Here is a 17,911-nt window from a genome sequence, read left to right as displayed (position 1 = left end):
CAGACCAAATTTGGCCAAAAATATTACTACAAGAGTAGGATTTTGAAAAACTCATTTATACAAAAACAGTTCCCCTTCCCCTGAGAATGCTGCTGACCAATTTTGGTCAAAATCCTGTCAGTCGTCCATGACTAGTAGCAATTTCTAGAAAAAGTTTACAGACAACAGACACGAGGTCTTCCTTCAGCTCATTTGGCCCTTCCGGCCAAGTAAGCTATTGAAAAAAAAACAGACATGCACCTTCAATGCAGGGCCTTTATAAAAATCTCTATCAACATGTATCTTCTGCAACCAATGCTCTTACAAAGGAGACATGATGACAACTGTCATCACAAAGACAAGTTATAATGCTTCATAAAAAAAAGACAAAACCAACTTAGATTTCAGAATTTTATTTTTTAAAATTCTTTGCAGATCAATGAATAATATACTGTAACGAATGTTTCTCTAATTTACCAAAAAATGCTAGAGAAACTTACACCAGTTGTATTGAGCCACTTCCTTTCATCTTTCCCTCCAAATTAGGCCACACTAAATTGCAGTAATAATTTCCTCCCACCCTCACACCTCTACAACATTTAGAGGAAAATTATAAATAAAACACACACGGTGTATCAATAATATCTTACTCTATATAAGATTTTGTTTGGTCATTTGTATATTTGCAGAACTACCTTCATCATGAAATTTTCAGTATGCGAAAACCAACTCACTTTGGAAATGCCAACTTGTGGGTAGGTTCATTAACAGCTCCAAGAAAAAAGATACTAACATGGATCTTAGTACTTCATTCAACACAGAAATATATTTCACAAAGAATTTAGAATGATTTATGCCATCTTATGAATGTGAATTCAATGCAATAATTTGGAACAAATCTAACAACAATTTTCATATCCGATATCATTGTTAAAGTAGTCATTAGAATTCCTAAATAAAACCAGATTGATTCTAGTATTGGTTTTCCTTACCTTAATCAAAAATCATTATGTTATCAACATCATATACTTGAAATTCTTTGATTCACTCACATGACAACCTGGATTTTTCACAATGTTAAAAACATGTTATTTCAGCAATTTGATGCTACAAATGATGGGTTAATGACAGGTCAAGGAATGAAATCCTAATGTAAATGAAATTGTTATAGAAGTTTATATATACCCTACTCTAAGATTGCACCAATGAATTGACAAGGTAAAGATGGTTCTTTTACCACTTTGACCAGACAGTCAGTGGTACAAAGCACCGACCTAAATCTATGGTACAGAGCATTGACCTGTCTGTGGTACGAAGTACTGACCCAACAATGTCTGTGGTACAAAGTTCTGACCAAACAAGATGTGTGGTACAAAGTACTGACCAAACCTAGATCTGTGGTACAAAGTAATGACCTGACTTAATTTGTGGTACAAGGTATTGACCTAACTAGGTCTGTAGTACATAGTACTGACCAGACTAGTTCTGTAGTACAAAGTACTGACCAGTACTGACCAGACTAGGTCTATGGTACAAAGTACTGACCAAACTAGGTCTGTAGTACAAAGTACTGACCAGACTTGGTCTGTAGTACAAAGTATTGACCTGAATAAATCTGTTGTACAAATTACTGACCTGAACAAGTCTGTAATACAAAGCCTTGATCACACGGAGTTTGTGACACAAAGCCTTGACCTGAGGCAGTTTGTGGTACCAACATTGACCAGATTCTACCGTACAAAGTATTGACCAGATTCAATCTTAGCATGATGCATTGACCAGGCAGTCTTCTGCGTATAGTGTTGACCAGACTTATTTGTGCTACTTATCATTGACAGGACTTACAGGGAGCCAAACATCTGTAAATTCATTGTGTGCAAAATGCCTGTGCCAATGAGGTTTCATACACACAGAAGTCTTTTTCAGGGGTTGTTTGTTGAGCACATAAGCTAGTGTATAGAGAAAAGATTCTGTACTACCACGAAACTGTAGCAAGACTTCTGGGTTGTTTTTGAGCATGTAAATTATAGAGCCACCACTACTGAGGTTCTGTGCTGCCTAAAACCTCTATGTCTGGACTGGTTGGGTTGTTATTTGTACATTTTAAGCGATGTGGACAAGGTCCCACTATACACAGAAAACAGGATCTGGAATAATGTGATTCCACTGATTACAGGACTAGTAAGTCTGAACTTCCATAATCCTATAACAATATTTTGTACTTTTATTTATTGGCACTCTCATATACAGGATGTTAATGCAAACACATGTGTATTAATTCAGTCACTCGGAAATTACAACATCTCAAATTTTTCAACACTTCAAAAACAAATTTTACGTTTTTTTGAAAAAATTACAATATCTTTAATATTTATTCACAATGCAAGGCTGTAAACTCTTTAGTCTATCAGAGAAAAACCTACCTGAAAAGATTACTTTAAATATTATCATCCCGTTTCAGCCTTCTTAAAAAAAAATTCACAAACCGCACATTTTCTTCCATCACTTTTTGGCATATAAAGCACACATTCATTCCCAAGATTACGATATCACATAAATATCTCAGGTTGTCAATGCCCTTCTATCATACTTTCATCACACTATTTAATTAAGAGATTATGATACAATCCCCCAAGACTGTGGTCTGTTGCCAGTCCAAAGCTAAAATATGCAGATATGACAAGTGATACGAACCAACAGGATAGTATGACCCAGTTAATTAGCAAATACATGTAACAAGTAGACACCAATGAAACATCTATCTTGTCTTGTCTATACAGACTCAATGTGATTGGTCTTAATGTCATCAATCACCAAAGTATCCTGCTGTTCAAAAGAATTGGTTACAGATACAACAATCTTCAGTAATTACCACTTAAATCTTTATACAATCAGACCTGACAACTATGATATAACACAAAATTTAAAGTTTGAGTATGTAAAGTGATGGACCTGCCTTTCAGAGAGCAATAATGAATATAGATTTTTTCGAGGAAAGGTGATACAAGGTGAACAATGGGCCATAACTCCATGAACTGGACCTGAAACCCAACATAGTATAAATAATTGTGTCATACTAAGCTAAACCAAAAAAACAAAAAAACAAGGTAAAACCAAAATTAAAAATAAATTGCCAATTGTAGGTGATAAAGACATGACACAGACAAAATAAAGCATGATGAACAAAGGGCAGTAATATGAAGTAGGACAAGAGACCTCAGTATCATATGCAACACTTCACCATCATAGGAGGTCCACACATGCAAAATTTGGCACTGTATGCGACAGAGAATACAAAGTTGCTCTAAATGTTATGACACAGGAACAAAATTTGCTCTAGACGTAGTTACACAGGAACTGAGGGGAGACTGCTCTAAATGAAGTGATACATGACAGAGAGGAGACTGTTCCAGACAAAGCCATACAGGCAACAAGGGGAGACATGGAAATACATAGTAATACCCTGGTAACCTTCATTCTGTTGTTCACATTGTATTTTGTCACCTCCAAAACACGTGTTTACCTGTCAGGTGTCAACAAACCAATTAGTCTTACGCATCCAATTTATAAGTTTAATGGTCTCTCAGACTGTTGATCAAAAAGCATGAAATTGTAGTGTGAAGAACAAGAGAGCTGGAGTTGACAGATGTGTATACCATGTTACATATCCAACAGAAACAGTGATTAGTGAAGCCGATACAGATTCAAAATTGATGTTCAGAAATGACTTGTACAATGTATAAGTATAACTGGGATTTGCTATATTCTTACTTGAGACAATCACGAAAATATATTATACTGTTTTACATCAGTTTATACAAATAATATTTGTTTTACTCAAAATAACTTTTAACGCTAGTGTTTTGCTCTTCACAATTGTTCTTGATTATTTGTATAAAATGATTTACATCACAATACAATATACATATCTCTTATAAATAAATAAATGTAAGTGAATGACCACAGGTGTGATATTTTATGGAAACATAAAGGGTAGATCTCTCACTATAATAGGTACTGTAGATCTCTCACTATAATAGGTACTGTAGATCTCTCACTATAATAGGTACTGTAACTTAATTCCCCCCGTCCCCTTAAATATTGATATACACCAATAAAACATCTGTAGCACAAAGAGTTAGACACCAAATACTGCATTAATCAACATTTACTTTGTTAGTTACCTAGCATCTATGTAATTAAACTGCCCAGTCATGTACATAGTGAGGAGTACATCGTCACCGTAAACAAATCACTGTCCTCACACTGCCTAGTACATGAACCAGAACACTAAAAATTGCAAATGTTTGCACTGTATACCATATATACTGCAAATGAGAGGAAATCTGAACATTTCACTCCCATTTAGAAGTCAATATCACTAATAGCGGTAAAGTCAATACACCCGAGAAACATGATCGTCACAAATGTACCGACTACATTTCATCATAAACTAAATCACAATGGAACATGTTGACTTTCAGACCAGGTACTATAATAATATTCATCATCATTAATGTACTGATTGGGCCCTCTTTGATACTAAAACTTCCATATAGCACATTCACTTGGTCACAAATGTTCACATACTGATCTGGATGTGCCCACAGACAGACCGACTAGCCGACAGATTTGATCTGAGAGCGGACAGACAGGCAGGCAGGCATTCAGGCAGACAGGCAGGCAATGTGACGTTTGCTGGCCCCCTATGACTGGGCTGTTGCCGCAGCACTGTTGGGGAGGGGCGACATACTAGGGGTCATGACAGGAGAGCTGGATACTGCCACGGAGCTGTTCACCGCGGGAGGAGCACCTGTGGTGGGCAGAAAGAAAGAAAAGTTCATGTCACTCAAAATGCTCCTCACATCTACTTAAGCTTATTTTTGGTATAAATGAAGTAAAACTTGTTTGGCTTGCACTTATGAATTTCCAATTGTTAACCTTTTTTCAGCAGCGATTTACATTCATGCTCAATGGGAGTGAAGGTTTGAATACAATGGCACCACACATAGCTTAACAATTCTGATAAGCATGTGAGGGTAAATTTCTCAACTGCCAATCTCTCCAAATAAATTGAGAATTACCATTAACAATTACAGATCAGCATTGTGAGCAGAACCTTTTATAGGCAGTGCCAGTAAAACAAATTCAGGAGCTCTGCTCCAAAATTTGTACGATAAATTTACTCCTTTTACATATTGGAATATTTATATTTTTTGTTTTACTTCATTTATCCCAGGATCATTCGCAAGCATTACTCAAGAAGAGTAGATTTCTGATAAAACAGAAATATGAAAATGGAATATTAATATAATGCAAGGCAGTAGTATGATGTATTATTATAGACTAGAATATTTGCCATACACGAGGCATAGTTTGAAATAAAGTAATCTGTGTTGACAGGCATCAAATACCATTAACCTACATACAGTTGAAAATAAGACTGATTCCTCGTATCAGCAAACTTGTGAAGCATCAAGATAAAAATACAAGATAATTTTTACTATTTTGAATTCAAATTTTTTTTTTCAAATATTCTGATGGACGTTTCTTGTTACAATGAAAATATTTTCATTTTCACAAATCTTTTTTTACAACATTCAAATTTCCATGTTTTCCTTTAAATATATATGCTGATTTAGACTTGACAAGTTTGCCTGTATCATGATGACATAACAGAATACAATTCATGCAAAAGCAAATGCCAGTTTCCAACACCATGATGTCTGAGATGCAACGGAGAATTTAAAGCTTCATCAGGAACTCTTACACTATCTTATACATATCATCAAAAATCTACTGATGTAAGCCAAGGCAACAAAAGCACACAGTCTGCAAGCAGTTATATATGGAAAATGGCATAAGCTTCTGTTAGCCATTAGAGGTGATAGTGCTATGATTGTTAACACTGGAGTGGTCTCCCTGATCAGTTGTCTGGCTGGAACAACATATGTATGGATACCCAACCCCCATCCCCTCCTTCATCCCACCTCCCCCGGCTCATCACAGGTGATCACACGGACAGACATCCTGAAACCTGTCCTAGTCACAGAATCAATGCAGCTTCAAATTTTATGATTCCTGCACTACGACACAAAATGGAATGTCATATTGGATCAATCAATGATTTGAAATTAATGTTCTTCACCTGAGGCACTGATATTTCACTTCTGTGAGTACATTTTTGGCAATATGGGTGATTTGGAAAAAGGAATCTAAAAAAGTTATTGCATCTTAACAGATTTTTTTTTTTGGCCCCCACTACTGTGTTGTAACTGAATAGTCCCAAAGTTGAGTTTAGAAGCTCACAACTAAAAACTGGGGTATTGACACTAAAAGACACCAAATATTACAAAACTTTTGAAGTGACTTTTTTTCTGCATATATTTCACACTCTCTGATACATGAAGGTATTTCAACCGGTAAACCCCAATCATTAAATATTTTTGTCTGCTAACATCCACGTAGCAACAAAACTACTACAATCTCCAGTTCTACTCCTAGTTGTTTTACTGTAATAGATGCAAGCCCATATACATCTAGTTTCACATGTTTTAATACATCACAATGTTCTTAAAAGTTGTCTGAAAACCATTGTACTGACACTACAATTCCATCAAACAAGAAATCCAAGTAAGGAATTCACACACAGGTTCATATCCACATATTGTTGATGGGATATTTTGGCACACAATGGTAGGGACTAAGGTTTGCACAAATTCCTACACAGGACATGAGCAGGATTCACAAACACCTTGAGATTACAAAATATACTTGGACAGAAACATTTCTTTTAAATGATGCATAGCAAGTTATTTTGTATGAATATTATTTTTCAATTTGTTTGAAAATATTTTATATTGCTTCCATTTCTGAAGCAGCTATTCTTGCAAAGGGTGCTGATGAAAAGGCATATATGTGACAAGTTTTATCTCACATGTAAGATGTGTTGATTACATAATGAAAACTCCATAATAACTATTGAGAAAATCATCTATTTTGTAATTAGTTATAGTTAAACCATACACAGCAACTGATAAGTTGCAGAAAACAAGAGCTCCTCCAGGGAAAAATAGGATTTCTTTTCAAGTTGCATTCAAATTTACTTCAATAATATTTTTAATTGTGGTTTTTTCCCGTGGATGATTATGAATGTATTTGTGATGTAGCTAATGTTACACCAGGTCATCAAGAGACCTGCTGTTCCAGGATCAGCCCTAGCTGCCTTTGCCGGTACTACCCCTGCACAGCTTTATAGCCAGCATGTCAGGGCTGTCTTCCCTAGTCACAATATTTGTAGAAAGAGAGTGCTAGCGATACGGTTTATTGCCTGTACCTCCTATCTGTCCTGCATTTGTGATTGGAGTTGGAGAACTGTGACCAGACATTGACGGCATCCTACCCTGTTCCTTCACTATAGGGTCTGAAAAGTTAAGGAAATGTAGATAAAGTATCTGTAAAATTGAACAAACAAAAAATTTGATAGCTCAAATAAAGCTCATAATTATTCAACATCAGTTTTTAATGGACTACAATCTATATAAAAAGGAAATGTGACAAGACTTCAAGCATCAAGAGCAACATGGTAACATTTTACTTGGGCTACATCTTTCTGTTAGACTCCAAGCACAGCCTCCATTCTTTCTGTTCCATTTTACATGAATGGTTCCTTTCAGTCTTGATACCAACCCACAATAATTCTGATAAATGTACCGTGTCTCACTTGCAATACGCAATCAAAGTGTCTTAGATTTGATGTGCTCAAGTTTGTGCCCAATGCTTTTGACATCACATACGACAACATGTAGTAAATCAAATGAATAAAGCTACTACAGGTGTTATCTGCATGAGGTGACATGCAAGCTTACATGTAATGTTGGTCAACATTGTGCAATATCATACAAAATGTAAATGATGTCTTATATGATGTACAAAAACTAGTAAAACTTAAAAAATTTACACAAGGATGTAAATCCTTTTGAAACTGCAGCAACAGGAAGCAGGTGATTATCAACAAAATCATTAGGAAAATCTTACAAGTTACATCAATATTTCTATATCAACAAAGATATAACATATTAATTTGTGCATTTTCCTAAAACAAAAGAGGAGAGGGTTATCTAATATATGAGCAAAATTTGAAATCCATTTTCCAAGCTCAAATACTCTAGAACGTAATAGAAAACTTTAAAGTTTCAAAATCTTCCTCAGTGGTCGCCCCCACATGGAGCCAGAATTAACTTCATCTTCAAGAAGGATCAATAGATTTTGTAATCTATTTAACACTACTTTTTTTTCTCTCTTTAACAATATTATACTTACAAAAATATGGGTGTTCCATTGCTTCTCTAGCTGTGAGTCTGTCTTGATGGTCATAACGTAGTAGTTTGTCTAGATAATCCAGTGCTTCTGGGCTTACCAAGTGCTGATTTTCACTATGTACAAACCTTTCCCACCTTTTTCTTGAATGTCTTTTAAAGAAATTTTAAAATACTTTATATAGAAATTATTCATTAAATGCTCATGACAGGAAAACAATCTTTCAATCTTTTATCATATATTCTCAAATTTTTTTTCAAACAAATGCACAATCAAAAACTCTTTGAAAGAAAAAAATTTAACTTACCTTCCTAAAATATCGTTAAATCTAGGATCCAAATCAATCTGATATTTTTCTATGTAAGCATACAACTCATCTGTTCCCAACACTTTGGCTATCCGCACCAGCTGTAACATGAGTATAGTGTTTTTGTTCTATTGGCAATTCCATAATTCTTAAGTCAAGACTAATGTTGAATTAAATCATCCATCTGTATATTTTACACATCAACAAGAAAACCTTATTCTTTATACAAAATACCTGACAAAGAAACATAATTTACAAGTATGAAAAATTCCTTTTCAATGTAAATGCAAATTGGTGATTTATGATATATAGCCCTATCTGTAGTCTTGTTTTCAACATAAAAGTTAACAAGGCTCTTTTACCTGATCGTAGTTGTCATGGCCATGAAAAAATGGTTCCTTCCTAAAAATCATGCTAGCAAACATACAACCAAGACTCCACATATCTAGTGAGTAGTCGTACATCTGTAATAAAAAAATATTGTTTGATTTTCAGAGTTGTTACAAAACACTACTCTTAAATCTAGTTTTAGAACATAAATATCTGAAGGCACTATGAATCCTACAGAAGTAAACATACTAGAATACTAAATCTGATTTCTCATTTGATGTTTGTTTATTATTCTTCATCATGTCATGACATTTACCTGTAAAACATTTCAATTTTACCTCAACCTCTGACCTAAAACATTTGAGAAATATTCAAAATTTGACCTTGACCTTTGACCGAATGACCCGGACCTGTAGTCGGTTATTCATTTAATTTCACTAAATAATGCTTTATGTCATATGCACATATAAACATGAAACAATGTGTTAAAATGAAAAACAGACAGACAACCACAACCAGTCACATCTTCAATGCAGTGCCCCAATTAATACTGATGTAATACTTAATTTTTCAAATGATTTTAGAGAGACAAATTAAATGTTTCTCACATTTTACCCTTTACATTGACGAGCATCATATTACAATCCCTGTAACACGAGATATATAGAAGATCTGTCCATAATTCTGAGTCACAATACCACACAGAATTTCTACTTGTCTCCATGTTAATATTTGCAAGTTTGATCACATCAGACACATACATGTGACGTCTGTGGTGGACTTGCCATTTTTTTTTTTAAACATTTAAAATCTTACATAGGTAAACTTATCACATAGGCTAGTATTTGTTTTAAGTGGCTGACAATTTGTTTTATCCTATGGTAAAGAATCACTTGCTGACTAACAAAGACCATTCATTTTCATAACACGGAAATTTCTTCATTTTTCATCTTAAGCTAATTCTGTTTAGCTTGCAATGGCAAGGGACTCGCTTCCATTTTAAGAGACTTAAATATAGCTTTCGCAGTTATCATAAGATTTTTCTCTAGAAAATAAGATACCATAACATGAAGGATCCACTGAAAATATACCATTCGCAAAAGTGTATCCTTGGAATGCAAATGATTGCTATTATGACCAATTTTGCAGAAATTATTTTTATGAGAACTGGGAAAGCCTAGCACTTGGATACAATGTCATAATAAAACTTAAAAACAAGCATGCTTACCTGATAGTCCAGTAATAATTCTGGGCCTTTAAAATACCTAGAAGCTACCCTTACATTGTACTCCATGCCTGGGTGATAGAACTCGGCCAAGCCCCAGTCTATCAACCTCAGCTGTAATAGGATAAAGTCAACATCATATATCAGTCTTATTGTTATAATAATAGTTGAATTAATATTTCATCACTGTACTGTAATCATATCTTGTGTGGTTGATTTTATTTGCTAACATGCAATAATGTAGATGCAAACTGGTCTTTTTTTTTAAACATTCTCCAAAGCATAAAATTTCTGCAAAACATTTCTCTTCAGTACTTGAGATCACTGAAATAATGTTTAGAACTGTTACCAATTCAATGGGATTTTGTATACTAACTTTTCTGGTTTCATGATCAATCATGACGTTGTGTGGTTTTACATCTCGATGCATTATTCCCATACTGTGACAGTAGTCCAGTGCCTGAAATAAGAAACAGTTCTCACTTCAATACAACAACCAAGTTCCTATAATTAATTATCACACTGGAGAAATCGACCTGACATCTTGTATAATAAACAAATACAACTGATTACAATTCTATTGGAAAATGTTTTCAGTTTCACAGAATTTCTTCAATCAAAACATTCAAAAGTCATCAACAAGGGATTCGGTTTTAGTTTCCCACTGCTCAACATCTATAAACAGCTTGGGACTGTGAAGATACTATTTTTGTGTTTTCAGGAAACTGACATGTCTGTAACATAGAGACTGTGAAGCAGCATTACAGATAGTCGAGAAAAAGGAACCTATTGAAACAGATCACAGAATATTGAAACCTGGCATTCGATTTGGTGAAAAACCCCTGTCAAAACAATGAACTCAGCGCACAAATTGAAAATTATTAAAGTTATAGCTCCTTTGTCCACCTGCTCGCTATTTAACAAATATCACTGAAACCCGTCCAAATAATAGTTTTTAAATGGAAACAATATCACATACTGTGATTATAATCCATGTATTGAAGAGTTTAAAACAACTTACCTTAAGCAATTCAAATAAGTAGAACCTAATGTCATAATCTGTGAAAGTTTGATACAATGTCTGAAAAAGAAAAAACATTTACTCTTACAAAAATAATTCATCCATTTACAAGTTTCAACAGTTGTAAAATTACTTTTTCCAAACAATATCTTAATAATTTACAAGATCTAAAACATTGCTGCCACTTACCTTAAAATCTGTGTTATTGACATGCTCAAATATCAAGGCTGGCGTTCGCGACTACAAAAAAGAAGAAACCATTGTCATTATTTATTGGTAATACTATAAAAACAGGTAAAAAGAATAGCTTCACATATATCAAATAGTCATAAATTTAGCATTACATGGTTCAATTCCAGACTTCCATACCTTTCTTCAAGAAACTCTCCAAAGAATAGCATTAGAAATGCTAGTTGTTAGAGACAGGAAAGGCAATCAAAGAGAAATTTTGATCTTCTAAGTGTTATTGAAGAGGTGTATAGAATTACCACTAAAGTTAAACAAGCCTCTCCAATTTTGGTACTATGGTTTTCAAGAAAATGTTTAACTAAATTTAGAAAGAATAAATTGACAATAATGAACTCATAACTTGACCTGCATATTATCATTTTACAACTAATACCAAATTACAGTACTAAATTTATATTGGTTAAAGAGTAACTGAATGTCAACAAAAATCATGGGACAACAACCAAGGACAACACTATGATATGCAAAAGACTATGGAATGGCAAGGGCATAAAAAATAATCCAGTAAGCATATAACTAATGCAGTTTGACCTTACTAAGTATTGTAACAATCAGTCAAGTCACAAGACACTAGAATCCTATCTAAAGAGACCTTTAATCATTGACACCATAAACATCAAAAACAATTCACAACAAAAGATATCTGTGAACATGAGGTAATAAAAATGCCATATCCTAGAAATTTCCTTAAATTTAACGAAAATCCTTCTACTTTATTCAAATACAGGTTATGGTAAAATTCATAAAGAAAACTGAATATATACATAATTACTATGTGAGAGATCTGTCCATAATTCTGAGTCACAATACCACGCAGAATTTCTACTTGTCTCCATGTTGATATTTGCAAGTTTGATCACATCAGACACATCCATGTGACGTCTGTGGTGGACTTGCACTTTTCTACATTTGACGATCTATCTATTAGCTACTATCCAAATTTTCATCCATTCATTCACACATCAAAGCATGCTGACTAAATCAGGAGTATTTTATTTAAGAATTAAAACCTATATCAGTATTTCAGTGAAATGGCATAAACATTGTTTTGGCAAAGTAATCTGCTCAATTCTCAAAATGAATCAAAGAAATGCAATGATTCACAATGGAAAGATTTGATTGCACCACCGTTCTGTTTTTAAACAGAATACATTACAAAGCTGTACATTCAAACCCCACCTATCCCTACTTCTACTTTGTTCTCCACATACATCTGGTAGTTATCACAGTTAAGAGTTGTGTCCCCTTTTTATTGCTTGTATTTGTTTCTTATAATAGATGTAAACCAGATTAAGAGTCAACCAAAACAATCATATTGGAACACTAGTTATGTCAATGAATGATAGATTGTGTTTTGCGTCAATACTAATAAATATGTTATCTTTTAGTTACTTAAGTGTTTAAATGAGATCAAATTTTACCTAGCTTTATGTACATATACTGTCGTAACCACATGACAATATTTTTTTTTATCTTTTTTTAAACCCATATTACAGATAAAACAAACATCTGAGAGATTTGGTAGTGCTTTGGAAATAATGTGGCCCAAATCAACATAATTACACTTGGTAATAAATCAAGATATCTTTACCCGTTTATCTTTTCAAAAAGGAACTGTAGTGTAGTTTGATTTAGAAAGGCATGTTATACACATTCTCTCTAAAAATTCATTTGTTTTTTTGTCAATATGAAGAACATTTCAGGAACCATCTCTTAACTTAAAGATGAAAATGGGATCACTTCAGTGTTTGTAATAACCAAAGTCAAAAATCTGTGACAAGTACTTGTGTAATTCTTGTTGTTTACAGAGTGCATTCCACATCAAACAAGCGAACAGGGAAGCAAATTATGTATTGGTATTTTGTGTGTTTGTCTTTTTTTCTTTTTAAAGCATAACAAACTCTTTCCAACAGATAATTTATCTTCAATTAAAGTAGAAACTATGCCAATACCATCTATGTAAACAGCTCTGTAAATTGGGAGCTCTTATGGCATCCTTTGATCAGCCTTATAGACGAATGCAGTGGAGGCAAACATGTATAAAAACTACACTTTGATTTTCATAAAAGAAATAAATTTGTAATGTCTTATTGACTTATATATGCAATCATATATAATTGTACAGCTATAAACAAAGGGAAGTTTCCAGCTTCTTTCTAAATCCCAGTTGGCATTGTCTGGTCCTGCTTACCGATTTTTTAACTCCCAGTAAGTTCACAGGTTAACCTACTTTTAGTAAAATCTCATACTAAACAACTAATTACATAAACCTGCCTCCATGAGCTTTTCAGGCATGTTTTATTGCAAAATCTTCTCAGAAATCTGTACTTTTCCTGTTTATGTGTAATTATGAAGGTTGTGAGAGATCTGTCCATAATTCTGAGTCACAATACCACACAGAATTTCTACTTGTCTCCATATTAATATTCGCAAATTTGATCACATAAGACACATACATGTGACGTCTGTGGTGGACTTGCAACAATGAAGAAATACATTCATATATCAGAATATCTAGTCTCTGGCTTGCTTAACACTGTCAAAATTGATATCACTTGAATGAACCAGTTAAAAATGTTTTTAGAAACCATTATGGCAAGGATGATACATCAGTTCACCAAATGTAAAAGTAAAAATTTACAATAGCTCAATCAATCCTGTCTTGTTTTCATTTGTTACTTCAAACAGAATTACTTCAAACTTTCCTTGTTAAATGGCAATAATCAAAAACAAAGTTACCTTTTTAAATAATGCACTTCATTAGAAATGTAAATGTACAATGATACAAATCTGATTATGGGCCATGTATCATGATCGCATCAGATCCTGAAATCACTGTATCACCCTAGTACTAAAGCATATATCTGCTAACAGTTTGGAGTCTGCTTTGAAAATTTAACAACTGTATGTATGTATGTATGTATGGAAGCTGGCGCCATCTGATGATCACTAAAATCACTGGAATTTAAAATAAATAAAACTGAACCAGCTGAGTCATGAAGGGTTAGAACTAATACAGCTGAAAAATTGTTATAGAACAAATTTTTCACATATAGAGTATTTTCAGCTCTCAGCAGACATTATCTTATGTCGAAAGTTTTAGTAGAAAAGAACTTTATAATGACTTATGTCAGAGATCTGTCCATAATTCTGAGTCACAATGCCACACAGAATTTCTACTTGTCTCCATGTTTATATCTGCAAGTATGATCACATCAGACACATCCATGTGACCTCTGTGGTGGACTTGCGCTTGGTAAACAACTCATAGAAAAGAAGTGAAAAGAAATGTTTCTTGTGTAGTTTGAAGTCACTGTCAGCATACTGTATCACATATAAGCTGTTATACTCACCACAGGGTCTTTAACTATAGCCAAGAGAGAAATGACATTTGTGCCTCCACGTAGATTTTCAAGAATCTTTATTTCTCTTTTGATCTTCTTCTTTTTTACAGGCTAGAACAAATTTTTAAACAAATGAGCGTTTACACCTCGGCAAAATGTGAAAAGTTTCATGTAACGCTCTTCAATGCTTTGCCTAATGATATCCACAATTCAAGGAAAATATGGTGTATAACACTATAAGATTGCATTCAACAGCATCAGACACAGTGAATACATTATGTCCAACTCATCTTGACACTTAAAGACAGGTGGATCTTTCTGCCTATACAATTTGAAAAATAATCCATTCCTTGCAACTTTGAGCTTCAAACTTTTATTTATGAGATGCAATAACTTTTGTAGAAGCTTTCAAACATAAATGACCAGAAGCCTGATCAAGTTACTTCCGCCAGAGATTCATTATCAAAGTGTATTTTTGCATCTGTGAATTCAATGGCTAATTTCTATTGCAATTTGTTACTGAAATTCATAGACAACTTTAAAATGATCTTTTTTTTTCACTTGGCACAAGGTCAGCATACCAGAAGAAACTTTTATTTTTTAGGGACATGAAGGTCTTCAGAAGTTTTTAATATACCTTTGTCTATAATAACTTTCACACACTGCATCAATACAAACCTTTAGAATTTTAATGACACACTTTTCATTGTTTGTGATATTAACAGCTTCAAAGACTTCACTGTATTTTCCTCGGCCTAGTTTTCTAACTATCTGGTAGTCATCTTGTTGTCTGGAAAGAAAATTACATAAACATTATAACAAATCAAACAGAATAAGATAAAAATATTACTCCAAACATTTTTCATATACACATCTCTGACTACATATCCAATGACAATGACAAGATGTTTAAAACGCAATTAGAAGAATAATTCATATGTAAATAAAAAAAAATTTGCAAGAGCAAGTTATTAAGTTAATTATCTAGTTCTCAAGTGTATTCACAACAAAACTAAATTAGACATGAAAGGTATCAACATATACACAAGAGAAAGTCACGGAAGCACAAACACTGGTAAAATTAAACACCATTAACAACCGTAGCTGTGTGTTTATCTATACTAGCTGACCCTTTCCTTTTAACCTGATATTACCTAACCAAGCTTAAAAAAAACATTCAAAATGTTAAATAATCAATATTGCTGAAAATCTTAATATGAATATTTATTAGAGAATGCTGTCCATATGCAGCACCGACACAAATTTATTACTCTTAATTATGCAGGTACTTGAGACCAATGTTTTATCTGTAGAGGCAAAAGAAAATTACTCCTAACTCTGTTCAGAAATAACTTATGGGATTAGTCTATCTAAGAAATTATGCATGTCTTACACTTCATCTAAAATGTAGTATGTAGTGTTGTGTACTGAATCTTCAGTAAAGGGAGAAGCAAATTTTATAGTGGTCTACTGACTGCTGAAAACATGTTAACTACCAATTTGTGCATCCTGTATTTCAAAGTGACTGTAACCAAAATATTCCAATATACATCACTTTCGGTAATTAACTTGCAAGCTTAATGCTAACTCAATATTACATAACCAATACTGATAGTTCATCTTTTGGATGTAATGTTCAGTGCAGAAACCTATACGGCAGTAGGCATTGTTTGAAAACATACACCCACACCCAATACGTATACGATGTTTAGTTGTAGTAGACCGGTATTGTAGGAAATGTTCATATGTATAGCAGTCAGCAGTTATACAAAAATTTTCGTCTATTTTAAGATTTCAGGTTATCTGAACTTTGTGTAGAGAAGGCCCAACATTTTTTCCATATCGCGTTGTCTACTGACGTACAGCAAGTGATGCCTACAAGAGGCGCCCAGGGGGAAATACTATCAAAAAATGTTTCGATTCCTTTCATAAGAATAAGAAATGTTTATGCTTTATAGCACAAATATTTGTCGTATTATGTATGTATTGTCACTTACCCCCACTCAACAACATGAGACTCGTAGTCCCAGTACTCTCTTTGTCTGTGGATGTTCACATCGGCATACACTCGTGCTCGACTTTGCGCCGGCATTTTTGTAAATTTTCGTATTGACTGTCCTAAATGACTTATTTCCCTAAAGTACTTGCTAAATGTACGAAAAATGACTGCTTTTTGGACGGAACGAACTAGGAGAATTTTAGTGTTTACTTCACGACAAACACTAAACATATGCGTGGAACCCGAGACAGCACCCTCCCGGTTCCCGTAAAACTGGAAACTCTCGTTAGTTGTACCATGTAAAATGTTGTTTCGTTTCCCATACAGACCTACATCGAGGAAATATCTACTCTCACTATCTCAAAGTTCAATAACTAATGAAGCTATTGGTGCCACGTAAACCACCGTGGTGACCGTTTCAAAGGAGGTCGACACCGATGAATTTCCTTTTTAGTCCGTATTCCATTCTCTCAAGTCAAAATGGCTGCCAAGGATGACCCGCGAAGGTGCAGGAACGAGGCTTACCTACCTCGTGTATTTACGAGTTGTTTCCCTTGGTCGGAATGTGAAGCGACTGGTTTCACCTTTTTATTTATACTACACCAATCAAAACATGTCCAATATCTCGTAGTTAAGTAAATGTACGGAAATCGATTCAGCGAATGTGTTTGATGTGTAGTGTTTCTTCAAATCATGGGATACTGAATATGTTGAATAATTAAAAAAAAAAAACATGTTGGTGTCACATTGTATAAGGTATTTGGCGGGTGTTCCACGAGCAGTTCACTTTGGAAAGAACTTGATTTATTTTCTCTTTTTATTCCTCACGTGTGCGTGTGTATAATTTATTAAACATATAAGCCGTTCTATTTTCGAGATCCTTGCATAAATCTGGTTAGGTTGATCAAAAATTTGCCTTGTCGTCGCGTTAGCAGAAAACGCTTACCATTCATGGATAGTAGGTATCATTATCATTGTTGCTTTCTTCTGCAACACTTAATCCCATGCATGTTTTATCGATTCCGAGGTTTTTTGTTTAAACGGGATCGATGTTATAACGGAGACAATTGCGAGACAAGCTTTAAGTTTATATTAACCACTCATGTTGGCCCGGAAAGGAGCGGGTGAGGAGTCTTGT

At 34.1% G+C, this 17,911-nt stretch overlaps 1 protein-coding gene across 1 annotated transcript; it reads right to left on the bottom strand.

Annotated features, from left to right (window-relative positions):
• Positions 1-376: 376 nt before the first annotated feature.
• On the bottom strand, positions 377-17,251 carry LOC132546728 (casein kinase II subunit alpha). The gene is made up of 12 exons (XM_060210445.1): positions 16,772-17,251; positions 15,453-15,564; positions 14,784-14,885; positions 11,371-11,421; positions 11,182-11,241; positions 10,537-10,620; positions 10,164-10,274; positions 8,968-9,069; positions 8,606-8,706; positions 8,302-8,450; positions 7,316-7,402; positions 377-4,792 (listed from the first exon to the last, which is right to left on the bottom strand). The coding sequence occupies exons 1-12, from the start codon at positions 17,002-17,004 to the stop codon at positions 4,686-4,688; spliced, it is 1,299 nt and encodes a 432-aa protein (XP_060066428.1). The 5' UTR covers positions 17,005-17,251; the 3' UTR covers positions 377-4,685.
• Positions 17,252-17,911: the final 660 nt, after the last annotated feature.

The sequence above is a fragment of the Ylistrum balloti genome, unplaced genomic scaffold, assembly GCF_031769215.1.
Source record: "Ylistrum balloti isolate Yb309-2 unplaced genomic scaffold, AGI_CSIRO_Ybal_v1 Utg369908, whole genome shotgun sequence".
Classification (NCBI taxonomy): domain Eukaryota; kingdom Metazoa; phylum Mollusca; class Bivalvia; order Pectinida; family Pectinidae; genus Ylistrum; species Ylistrum balloti.
The sequence above is the reverse complement of the archived record's forward strand: the minus strand, read 5'-3'. Positions and strand labels throughout refer to the sequence as shown.

Bases quoted from the DNA above. Each gene is read 5' to 3' on its own strand.
- LOC132546728 (XM_060210445.1), bottom strand. From the start codon at position 17,004: ATGTTTAGTGTTTGTCGTGAAGTAAACACTAAAATTCTCCTAGTTCGT. The intron at 10,621-11,181 runs GTAAGTTGTTTT...TTCTTATTTCAG, and splicing joins ACTTATTTGAATTGCTTAAG to GCACTGGACTACTGTCACAG. The intron at 4,793-7,315 runs GTACAGGCAATA...TGCCCACCACAG, and splicing joins AAATGCAGGACAGATAGGAG to GTGCTCCTCCCGCGGTGAAC.